This window comes from Triticum aestivum, chromosome 5D, assembly GCF_018294505.1.
Source record: "Triticum aestivum cultivar Chinese Spring chromosome 5D, IWGSC CS RefSeq v2.1, whole genome shotgun sequence".
Lineage (NCBI taxonomy): Eukaryota > Viridiplantae > Streptophyta > Magnoliopsida > Poales > Poaceae > Triticum > Triticum aestivum.
The window spans coordinates 532,145,324-532,157,658 of NC_057808.1; the positions used below are offsets into that span (position 1 = coordinate 532,145,324).

General features: G+C 47.5%; 1 protein-coding gene and 1 long non-coding RNA gene across 3 annotated transcripts; one reads left to right on the forward strand and one right to left on the reverse strand.

Annotated features, from left to right (window-relative positions):
* The first annotated feature begins 1,155 nt into the window (after window positions 1–1,155).
* LOC123123536 (DNA-directed RNA polymerase II subunit RPB1) lies at window positions 1,156–9,781 on the forward strand. The gene is made up of 14 exons (XM_044544059.1): window positions 1,156–1,349; window positions 2,353–2,625; window positions 3,228–3,524; window positions 3,614–3,772; window positions 3,881–4,042; window positions 4,133–4,353; window positions 4,592–4,733; window positions 4,827–5,162; window positions 5,257–5,552; window positions 5,641–5,899; window positions 5,985–9,043; window positions 9,119–9,190; window positions 9,305–9,364; window positions 9,465–9,781. The coding sequence occupies exons 1-14, from the start codon at window positions 1,266–1,268 to the stop codon at window positions 9,535–9,537; spliced, it is 5,493 nt and encodes a 1,830-aa protein (XP_044399994.1). The 5' UTR covers window positions 1,156–1,265; the 3' UTR covers window positions 9,538–9,781.
* On the reverse strand, window positions 2,004–11,326 carry LOC123123537 (uncharacterized). Of its 2 annotated transcripts, XR_006460656.1 has the most exons (5): window positions 10,288–11,326; window positions 10,022–10,190; window positions 4,106–4,177; window positions 2,738–2,892; window positions 2,004–2,651 (listed from the first exon to the last, which is right to left on the reverse strand). It is a non-coding gene; the product is annotated as an uncharacterized lncRNA (long non-coding RNA). The 2 variants fall into 2 exon arrangements; XR_006460655.1 differs by lacking the exon at window positions 4,106–4,177.
* Between the last annotated feature and the right edge of the window lie 1,009 nt (window positions 11,327–12,335).

A 12,335-nucleotide genomic window follows, 5' to 3' on the forward strand; every position in this document is an offset into this window, starting at 1 on the left:
TTGCAGCCGAAACGGCGGCGGCTGATGCGGCAGCGCGGGCTGCCGCGGATGAGGAAGCCATTTGCGTTCGCATTGTAAAGACGCAGAAGCAAAGGAAACACGTGCGCCCTCGCTCGAGAGCAGAATTGGGCAGTCTGTGCCATGGTCAGACTGCCCCCTAAGAAGGAGAAGGGGGACGGTGATGGCTCGGACAGCTCCGGCGATGAGCAAATCCGGCTCGATCCATGTAACGTCTTCGACAGCTACGTCCGCGAGAAGGACGGCAAGGGCGCCAGGAAAGGCAAGGGCAGCCGGATGATCTTTTCCATAGGTAGCATGTAGGTTTAACATGTCAAATTTTGGTAGTCCGATGGCATGTAGAGATGTAGTAGCCGGGCAATGTGTCAATGCATGGTTTACGTAGTTGTATGAGTTTATATGAAGTTGAGGTATGCTAATTGAGGTGTCTGGTCATGAAATCGATTTTGAGGTATGATCATTTACTGTTTGCGGACGCGCCCGAACGCGTCCACGGTCATTTGAGGGGTCGATTGATTTGCCAAGTCCAGCCGTGGATGCTATAAGGGCACGAACACAAAGAGCAAGAAGGAAAATGAACCCCCTGTCATAATCCTCGCGTGAGGAAAGCTTCTTGCTGGAACCCCATTCACAATCGCTTTCATGCTTACCGAGTACAATAGGACAGCCATCCATCTTAACGAGCCAAAGCCTTCCACTCTGCGTGTTGACTGATGTGGGACAAGATCCTAAAGAATACTGTAGGAGACAGGGACATCACGCATACACTACACGCGCAGCACATGCTAACAAAACAATTCCAGGCGGGCCCCTAGGTTGCTTGGCTGCCACGCCTCACACACAATCACTCTCCAGAATACTGGCCCACCACCGCACAGCTGGCACTCGGCCGTTGCGCGTCGACCGGAAAGCGAACCCACCCCACCCCAGACCCCTCATCCCCACCGTCCACCGCGCATCCAACGCCGCACGCACCCCCACCATAGGCGGTTCGCCACACACCCGCTTTCCAGCCCCGTCACGATCCGTACCCCGAACCGCCTCCACCTGCCCCGCGGCCCACGGCAGCGCGTCCGGCGCACGCCACCACTATAAAAACAGCCCCACCCACGCTCCCCTCTCCTCTTTTCCCAGACGCGCCCCTCCTCCCCTCTCTCCTCTCCCCTCTCTCCTCTCGCGGAGGAGACCGGATAAGATCGAGATCCCCTCCGCCTCCGGCGAGGTCGACCGAAAACCCGAGGGGCGAGATGGACGCGCGGTTCGCGCACTCGCCGGCGGAGGCGGCCAAGGTGCAGCTGGTGCAGTTCGGCATCCTCAGCCCCGACGAAATCGTAATGCCCCGACCCTCCCGCCGCCGCCTTGCTCTGTTTCGTTTCTCTTCTCTCTCTGCTTTCGGGTGGAGTCGGAAGTAGCAACTAACTCGAGCGGGTTTGGTTTGTGTGGTTGGGCTAGTTTCCGGTCGAGTTCGAAATCTGAGATGGACGAACGAACCCGTGCTGGTTGTTAGCTTCAAATCTGCGGCGTCAGTTTGGGGAGGGGACTGGTTTCCGGTCGAACTCGAACTCTGGATGGATGAACGAACTGGTTGTTGGATTTAATGTGTGGTGCCGAGTTAGATGAAGCAGAATCACTGTAACTTAACCAAGTTCAAAATTACGAAAGAGGTTAAAAAGTAAATTACCAAGGGACGGTGGTGGTTAATTCTGACGGAGGGAACAGTGCCTATGATTGCTGTTTGGCTGAATCGGTGTGCGTTTTGCTAACTCGAACAGGGAACTAGTAGTTGAACTCGAGCAGGATTAATTGTAATTGGTACTTGGTTTTAACTCGTCACATTCATGGTTCGTTTTGAGTTACAAGTTGTGCTCGCTGTGTCAATATCAATACCACTGAAGTGGGGTCGAAATTTGGTCAAGTTGAACTTTGCATGCAGTTGTATCACATACGGCTACGGGACACATAAAAAAGTTTTGACCCATCTAACAAAATGCTAATAAATGTTCTTATTAACTGCTGTCAGTTATTTGGTAACTCTGAGCTTGGCAGTTTGCACGGTTTTGTGTAGTACCAGCACTACACATGATTTTATTACAGTATGCTAGCTCTTTATTGGGCCATGCTCAATACAAGTTTGAATAAAAGCTACACAGGTCTGGTTGTTACTTGCAGAGTACATGTAATAAGACGGATTTGGCAGGGTTTAACAATTTATTGGCTGGGTTTGAATGAACATTGACCGTTGTAATGATGGCAGGTGGTCAGTACTGTGTAGGTATCACAAATTTTAGGATGAATCGAATTTGACAGATTCTGTGTTGAACTGCTTGCTTGCAGAGGCAAATGTCGGTGGCGGTGATAGAGCATGCAGAGACCATGGAGAAGGGGAAGCCCAAGCCCGGTGGTCTGAGCGACCCTCGTCTGGGCACCATTGACCGGAGGACCAAGTGCGAGACATGCATGGCCGGGATGGCCGAATGCCCGGGCCACTTCGGCCACCTCGAGCTCGCAAAGCCCATGTTCCACATCGGCTTCATCAAGACCGTGCTCTCCATCATGCGCTGCGTCTGCTTCAACTGCTCCAAGATCCTCGCCGATGAGGATGATGAGGTCTCCTTTCCTTTTAAGACGTGTACCTGCGCATTAAGTTTACCAGGTTAATTGTTGGTCGGTGCATATCATCATCTAGCTAAACTGACATCATAACAATCTTAGTTCTCACCATTCACTAGCTATATTTATGTTTGTCCAATTCTGCACCTGTTCACTGAACATGCATGGTAAATTTGAACTTTATAGAATCTTTCCAACGGTTTGGTGTGATGGACCTGTAGATGCAATTGCTTTAGATAGACTTCTTGCATCTTTGTTATGGACCTGCAACTCGACATCCGAAGCCAAGAATATTTTTGTGAATTTTCGGTCTCTTTGATAGAGCCTGCTATTGGTAGAACAAAATAAGAATGCATTGATGACGTGCCCCCCTAGCAGTGCATATTTCATCAGTTGTTGTCTTTGGTAAAATAATCAGTACCATGGAGCATAATTACAAACAACTTTACAGTTTCGTCTGAACCAATTCTGAAAAGGTTGTTCTTGCATGTTAGCTGCTAATTAAGCATTGTCATAGGGTGGGCATCTATATATGCTTGTGTGCCTGAGTGCCTCTCTTGATCTTGGCATGTTATTGACCAGTCTGGTATCTCTTGCAGAAGGGTAATAACAAGTTCAAGCAGGCTCTGAAAATCAAGAACCCAAAAAATAGATTACGAAAAATACAGGAGGCTTGCAAGAGCAAAAAGGTTTGTTCTGCGGGTGAGGATGATCTTGAGGGTCAGGACACCGATGAGCCAGTGAAGAAAAGAGGTGGCTGTGGTGCTCAGCAGCCAAAGATCACAGTTGATGGTATGAAGATGGTTGCAGAGTTTAAAGCAACAAACAAGAAGAATGGCGATCAAGATCAACTCCCTGAACCAGTGGAGCGAAAGCAAATTCTCTCTGCCGAGAGGGTATGTACACTATTATCTTTATTTACTCCATTAAATACTAGGTTATAAAAAAATCATCTAACCACCTCATGGTAAATTTCTTGGGGCAGGTTCTTAATGTTCTCAAGCGTATAAGTGATGAGGATTGTCTTTTGTTGGGCCTGGATCCTAAATATGCTCGTCCTGATTGGATGATACTGCAAGTCCTTCCAATTCCTCCGCCGCCTGTGAGACCATCTGTCATGATGGACACTTACTCCAGAAGTGAGGTTAGCCCAGTACTAGTAAATTATGACTACGAATCCAATGGTTTGTTGGTTGACATGGCAGATGGCACCCTTTCACTCACTGTTTGTTTATCTTGCCGGTTCCTACAGGATGATTTGACTCACCAATTAGCGATGATAATTCGGCATAATGAGAATCTGAGGAGGCAAGAGAGAAATGGAGCCCCAGCCCACATTATAGCAGAGTTTGCTCAGTTGTTGCAGTTTCACATTGCAACATACTTCGACAATGATCTTCCAGGGCAACCAAGGGTGAGTAGTCAGTCTACAAGTGCACTTTCCACATTAATTAATCACTAATGCTAAGTAGTTGACCTGATTATCTTCTGCCGAAATATTCAGGCCACTCAGCGTTCTGGAAGGCCTATCAAGTCAATCTGCAGCAGGCTGAAAGCAAAAGAAGGCCGGGTTAGAGGAAACTTAATGGGGAAGCGTGTTGATTTCTCAGCTCGTACCGTCATCACACCAGACCCGAATATCAACATTGATGAATTGGGGGTGCCATGGAGTATTGCTTTGAATCTGACATACCCAGAAACTGTTACTCCATATAACATCGAGAGGTACGTATTTTATTTGCCATTAACATGTAATCACTGTTCTTTCATTGATACTCCCTCTGTTCACAAATATAAGATGTTCTAACTTTTTTGTGAATCGGATGTATAGACACGTTTTAGTGTGTTTGTTCACTCATTTCAGTCCGTATGTAGTCCATATTGAAATATCCAAAACATCTTACATTTGTGAATGGAGGGAGTATTTGATAAGTCATGTCTAAATCTGATCTGATTATACCAGGTTGAAAGAACTGGTAGAATATGGGCCTCACCCTCCCCCAGGTAAGACGGGTGCCAAGTACATTATCAGGGAAGATGGCCAGAGGCTGGATCTTCGCTATCTGAAGAAAAGTAGTGATCAGCATTTGGAGCTGGGTTACAAGGTTAGTACTAACAGTCACAGTTGCAGCATCCACTGTTTTAACTAATGGTGACATCACAAAAAGTGCTCACCCATTTTGTGCTTGACTTCTCAGGTGGAAAGGCACCTTGTTGATGGAGATTTTGTTCTTTTCAACCGGCAGCCCAGTCTTCACAAAATGTCTATCATGGGGCATCGCATCAAAATCATGCCCTACTCTACTTTCCGCCTCAACTTGTCTGTCACATCACCATACAATGCAGATTTTGATGGGGATGAAATGAACATGCATGTTCCCCAGTCATTTGAAACCAGAGCTGAGGTTTTAGAGTTGATGATGGTGCCAAAGTGTATTGTGTCACCTCAGGCGAATAAACCTGTTATGGGTATTGTCCAGGACACACTTCTTGGCTGTCGAAAAATTACCAAAAGGGACACTCTCATCGAAAAGGTGAACTAACAATACTCCTTAAACAACACCTTCAATAGTCGTATTGTCTCTGTAGTTTTGTAGCTTATAACTAATGTTGTGAAATTTCTCCCAGGATGTATTTATGAACATCTTAATGTGGTGGGAAGATTTTGATGGGAAGGTCCCTACCCCTGCCATTTTGAAACCAAAGCCGATTTGGACTGGCAAACAAGTTTTCAACTTGATTATCCCCAAGCAAATCAATTTAATTAGATTTTCAGCCTGGCATGATGCTGATGCTGAAAAAGAAAGCGGATATATTACTCCCAGCGATACTATGGTACGGATAGAGAAGGGAGAGCTTCTGTCTGGTATACTTTGCAAAAAAACACTTGGGACATCAATGGGAAGTCTTATTCATGTTATTTGGTAAGTTATAAAAGTCGTACTGCAGTTTCTCTTTTTAGTACAGATGTTCTCCACTGCTAAATAATAATTTTGGTTTAACTGTTTGCAGGGAAGAGGTAGGGCCAGATGCTGCGCGCAAGTTCTTGGGTCATACACAGTGGCTGGTCAACTACTGGCTTCTGCAAAATGGTTTCAGTATTGGAATCGGGGATACAATTGCAGATGCAGGTACTATGGGTAAGATTAATGATACAATTGCAGATGCTAAGAAGGCTGTGAATGAGCTTATCAAGGAAGCGCGTGACAAGAAGTTGGAACCTGAGCCAGGACGCACAATGATGGAATCATTTGAAAATAGAGTGAATCAGGTACTACTGCTGAATGACATTGTTTGGTTATTTCATCTCAGTTTCTTTGGTAGACCTGTTTTGACATATCCGTTTTCCATGCTAGGTTCTTAACAAGGCTCGTGATGATGCTGGTAGTAGTGCTCAGAAGAGTTTGTCTGAGAGCAACAATTTGAAAGCTATGGTTACTGCAGGCTCAAAAGGCAGTTTCATTAATATTTCGCAGATGACTGCTTGCGTCGGACAGCAGAATGTTGAGGGCAAGAGGATCCCATTTGGATTTGCTGGTCGTACATTGCCCCACTTCTCACAAAATGACAACGGTCCCGAAAGCCGTGGATTCGTGCAGAACTCTTACCTTCGAGGCCTGACACCAGAGGAATTCTTCTTCCATGCTATGGGTGGTAGAGAAGGTTTGATCGATACTGCTGTAAAAACTTCTGAGACTGGATATATTCAGCGGAGGCTCGTGAAGGCCATGGAGGACATCATGGTGAAATATGATGGTACCGTGAGGAACTCCCTGGGTGATGTCATTCAGTTCTTGTATGGAGAAGATGGCATGGATGCTGTTTGGATTGAACGGCAGAAATTGGACACCCTGGGGATGAAAAAGGCCGAGTTTGACAACGTATTTCGTTACAAACTGGATGATGAGAACTGGAGGCCCACTTACATGTCGCCTGAACAAGCTGATGATTTGAAGACCATTCGTGATATCAGAATTGTGTTTGAGGCAGAGATTCAGAAATTAGAAGCTGACAGATTACAGCTTGGGACTGAAATTGCCACAACTGGTGACATTACATGGCCTATGCCTGTCAACCTCAAGCGGCTTATCTGGAATGCTCAAAAGACTTTCAAGATTGATTTGAGAAGACCTTCTGACATGCACCCGATGGAAATTGTGGAAGCAATGGATAAGTTGCAAGAAAGACTCAAGGTTGTCCCAGGAGACGATGCCATGAGCATCGAGGCTCAGAAGAATGCTACTCTGCTCTTCAATATCCTGCTCCGTAGCACATTTGCTAGTAAGAGGATATTGAAAGAATACAAGCTCACAAGGGAATCTTTCGAATGGGTCATCGGTGAGATAGAATCGAGATTCCACCAGTCTTTGGTAGCTCCTGGTGAGATGATTGGATGCGTAGCTGCACAGTCCATTGGAGAACCAGCAACTCAGATGACGCTGAATACTTTCCATTATGCTGGTGTTAGCGCCAAGAATGTCACCCTTGGCGTCCCCAGGTTAAGGGAGATCATTAACGTCGCCAAGAAGATAAAGACCCCGTCGTTGTCTGTTTTCCTAAAGCCTGAGGTGAGCAAGAAGAAAGAATTGGCCAAGAATGTCCAGTGTGCCTTGGAGTACACTACGCTACGTAGCGTGACCCATGCCACCGAGATATGGTATGATCCTGATCCTCTAGGAACCACCATTGAAGAGGATGTGGAATTTGTCAAGTCATATTATGAAATGCCTGATGAGGATATTGACCCGGATAAGCTGTCTCCTTGGCTGCTGCGTATCGAACTGAACCGTGAGATGATGGTAGATAAGAGGTTGAGCATGGCTGAAATTGCAGAGAAGATCAGACATGAATTTGATGATGACTTGTCATGCATATTCAATGATGATAACGCGGATAAGCTCATCCTCCGTATCCGCATTAAAAATGATGATGAAACTCCAAAACAGGATGAGGATGATGATGTCTTCCTCAAGAAGGTTGAGAGTAACATGTTGACTGAGATGGCCCTTGGAGGCATTGCAGATATTAACAAGGTCTTCATCAAAGAGAAGAAGGTGAATAGATTTGATGAAAATGATGGTTTCACTCAAAAAGAAGAGTGGATGCTTGATACAGAAGGTGTAAACCTCTTGGCAGTGATGTGCCATGAGGATGTTGACGCTACAAGGACAAGGAGTAACCATCTGATCGAAGTGATTGAGGTTCTTGGGATCGAGGCTGTCCGCAGGTCTCTCTTGGATGAGCTGAGGGTGGTGATATCTTTTGATGGGTCCTATGTGAACTACAGGCATCTGGCCATTCTCTGCGATACCATGACATACAGAGGTCACCTGATGGCTATTACTAGGCACGGTATCAATCGTAATGACACAGGACCTCTCATGAGATGTTCTTTTGAAGAAACAGTGGATATCTTGCTTGATGCTGCTGTGTATGCGGAGTCTGATTACCTGAGAGGTGTCACCGAGAACATTATGCTTGGCCAGCTCGCTCCTATTGGTACAGGAGGCTGTGGATTGTATCTGAATGAGGAGATGCTGAAGCAGGCCATTGAGCTTCAACTCCCGAGCTATGTTGAAGGTCTGGACTATGGCTATGGCATGGCATCAGCGCATTCATCCATCTCCGGGACACCGTACCATGATGGAGGAATGATGTCGCCAGTGCTGAGTCCAAATTTCCAGGCTTCCCCCGTTACAGGTGCTCAGTTCTCGCCATATGTTGGGGGCATGGCATTCTCTCCCGTCCCATCAAACTACAGCCAATCCTATACGTCTGGCCCTCCTTCCTACAGTCCGACCAGTCTATCATACTCGCCAACATCGCCAATCTATAGTCCGGTATCGCCGATCTGTAGTCCGGCATCGACAGTTTATAGTCCAACATCCCCAGTTTATAGCCCGACATCCCTTTCATATAGCCCAACATCGCCAGTTTATAGTCCAACATCGCCAGTTTATAGCCGGACATCTCTTGCATACAGCCCCACGTCACCATCCTATAGTCCAACATCGCCACTCTATAGCCCAACATCACCATCATACAGTCCTACATTGCCCTCATCATACAGCCCTACGTCGCCTGGTTACAGCCCGACATCACCGAACTACAGCCTGACATCACCGAGCTACAGCCCTACTTCACCGAACTACTGCCCGACGTCACCGAGCTACAGCCCTACTTCACCGAACTACTGCCCGACGTCACCGAGCTACAGCCCTACTTCACCAAACTACTGCCCGACGTCACCGGGCTACTGCCTGATGTCACCGAGCTACAGCCCTACCTCACCGAACTACTGCCCGAGGTCACCGAGCTACAGCCCTACGTCACCCTCGTACAGTCCTTCACATGCTTATTCTCCAAGCAGCCCAAAGATGATGAGCCCGTACAGTCAAGCTCCTCCAAACTACAGGTATTCTGTTGATAGCTTTGGCATCTGTTCATTCATCTGTTGATGCTTGGTCTGCTTACATCTCTGTTTCCCCAGCCCTGCCTCGCCGACTTACTCGCCCACCTCACCATCATATGCACAACCAAGCCCATCGTACAGCCCGACAAGGTGAGTCCATTTCAGTTGATCATCATGCATCCTTGTTTTTAACTTAAAAAAACACTAGCTGTTATTGTAACAATCAAGACATGGGTTTCCTAACGCATTGCCTGAGTGTTGCAGCCCGCACACTACCTCTGGAGGACCTAGCCCAGATTACAGCCCAACTTCCCCCAACTACAGGTAATGCATCAAGTCAACCTCATCTGTCCGGCCGTGATGAAAGTACACACCATCCATTTGCTATTCTGACGATTGCAATTTTTTGATTTTTGCCATGCAGCCCCAGCGCAAGCTACTCCCCATCATCCACCGGGCCGCAAACTACTGACATGGATGACGAGACTGCTACTTGAAGCCGCTGACTTGTGAAAATGGCTGCTGGCTGATGCAGAACCACCACACAAGGAAACCTATTCGTGTTTGCTTGTATGTCTCTGGAACAGGCCTTTGTATTTTTAAAAGCAGCACTAGAGTGTATATATATATACAATCGATGTAATACGCCTCTTAGTTCCGGCTGTTCAGAACAGGCAAGCCTTTGATGTTGTGTTGTGGATCGGATTGTAATGCTAATGTTTCTCTTGGAGAGAAAAAATAATGTTTTCCGTTGTGGGGCTTTTGGCCTACAGTGTAGAGTAAAAATGTTTCAGTTGGAGCTTGGCCTTGTGCCCTTGTTATTTCGTTGAAGTTAATGCAATGACAAATTGTGGTGCCTAGCTTGCTAAGACAATGAATCATTCGTCGCTGCTAACTCAGTTGTTCAACAGTATATCGTAGTCAGGTAAGGGAGAATAAAAGGTTTATCTTGCAGGAAAGAGTAACTGACAGAAATGGTACCTCACTTCCAGCGTTGGCAGAAAAAAAGGGCATCACCCTTCTTGTCCAATCTATACTTGGACCTTTGCTCCAGTATGAATGGTTGGTAGTTGCTACTGCATACGCCGAGTTAACTTGCTTTTTGATGCAACAGAAAATTACATCCATCATATGCTACTCCCTGCATTTGCTGCATCAGAACATAAGATGAAAAATTAAAATCATGCACATACACCGAGTATATCCACTCTTGCAGAGAGAGTAAATCAAAGTGTTGGGCTGAATACCAGATTCATCCATAGACCACTTGGTCAATATCCGTGTACTTGCAGGCAACCATCATCCATCATCTTCCCCAATAACTCATACACAGTTGAGAAATCTCCTACTTAACCAGACAGCAAAGTATTATTGTAGGTGTACACGGTGTACAGTACACCAAGCCTCTTGTAAGTTGTGACCTATTCCTCCTGCTAAAGAATCCCAAGATCATGGTAAAATGCATGACTGCATCTCATGGAACAAAACCACATTTCTATTGTGGAGGAAAGCTCTCCTTCTCCATCCTCTCCGCCGCCTGGAAAGCCAAGCAGCAGTCACATTCCCCGCACGGCAGGATCCGTCGGCCGCAACGTCAGCCAATCAGCAGTCCTCCATGAACGCAACGGCCGCCTGGATCCTCCCGCTCTCGCACACCCCATCCACGACCGTGTTCGGCATGAATGACGACATCCGAGCCGGGCGAACGCCCGAGTTTGGGCCGGGCATTCCGTCGAGCGCCCTGAGCGCGGCCGGCTTGGCAGAGCCCCATGACGAGTGTGCGGGCGTGACAACGCCGGGCCGGACGGTGGCGTCCCGCATGGAGGAAAAGAGCTGGGTCATGCCAGGGAGGTCACGGACAGACGCGGGCGAGCGCGGCCAAGGGGGGAGTTGAACGCGGCGAGGGAGGCGAGGGAGGAGGCCAGGAGAGAGTCCGGCTGCCTGGGCGGGGGAAGAGTGGGGGGCGCGAAAGAGGCTTGCTTGGCACGGAGGAGGGCGGGAGGCGGTGGCATTCAGGGAGGGAGAGGACAGAGGAGGGGTGCGGGCGTGGGCGGGCGCGGCGAGGAGAGGAGGGAGTCGAGCGGGCGGCAGGCGGCAGGCGGCAGGCGGCAAGGGAAGGCGTGGAGTGGGGGCGGGCGAGCAGAGGAGGGAGGCGATGATGGGGCCGGAGTCTGGTGACCACCGCTGCGAGACGCCGGACTGCGCTGGCAGCAGCCGGCGGCGAGGGGGCGGCCGGCCGTGGGGATGGAAGAATGTTTTTTTCTTTTAGACAAGGATGGAAGAAGGGATCCACCGGCAACTCTGCCATTCGGCCTGCGTGATGACACAAATGGGCTGGCTACTGTAACAATTCAATGGGCTTATTGATGGATCTCTGGGTACTGCAGTTGAGGTGTGGCAGACAAGCAGCTGATCATAAGGCCCATAGTTTTTTTAGTTGCATATAAGGCCCATAGTTGGATGTAATGGATCACTGGGTACTGCAGTTTCAAAGGTCTTGTTCTCAAAATGTTCAAATTCATATACCGACGGGTTTTTTTTTGAGCGATAGCTCAAAATAAATACCGACGGCTGAAACAGACCAACAGTTTCCACTGATAAGCTGCTATATTTGACCCATATTTGTTGATCCTTTAATTCTGACCTTTCGGTTTTCCCGCCCGTCAGTGTTGTTGTTTATGAAGCATGTTAATACTTCAATTTGTTGCCTGTCTTCATTCCAAATACTCTCACTATACCGCGAGCCCTTATCGGGTTAGTTTTCACCATCCCAAACCCAGCAACACAGTGTTGTCGCACCGTCCTGATGCTCCCGCGGCCACCAGCACGCCGTCATGAGCGGCTTCTCTTGTTGTGCTTCGTGTCGAGAGTTTGATACATCACCAATGTATCCATAATTTTTAAAGTATCAGTGCTATATTTACATCATTTATTTATGTTTTTGGCATAATACTGGACTAATATATTAATCCAATGATGAGGGTCAGTTCCTATTTTTTATTGTTTTGAAAATATATGCCAAAAATTCACGGAGTCGAAACGGGCTGAAATTTTTTGTGAGATTTTTATGGAAAATATCAGATTTTTGGATGAAGGGACCGTCGTAAGGCGGTGCCCGGGGGTTCCACACGGTCTCCCGGCACGACCTAAGCCCCACCCGCGTGAGGGGCCCGCGTGGGGGTTTTGAAGGTCGGTTGGGGCTCTTCTTTCGTCGCAAGAAAACTAATTTATTAAAAAAAAGACGTGTTAAAATTTCAACATAATCAAAATTATGGATCTCTTCAGAAGTAATTCC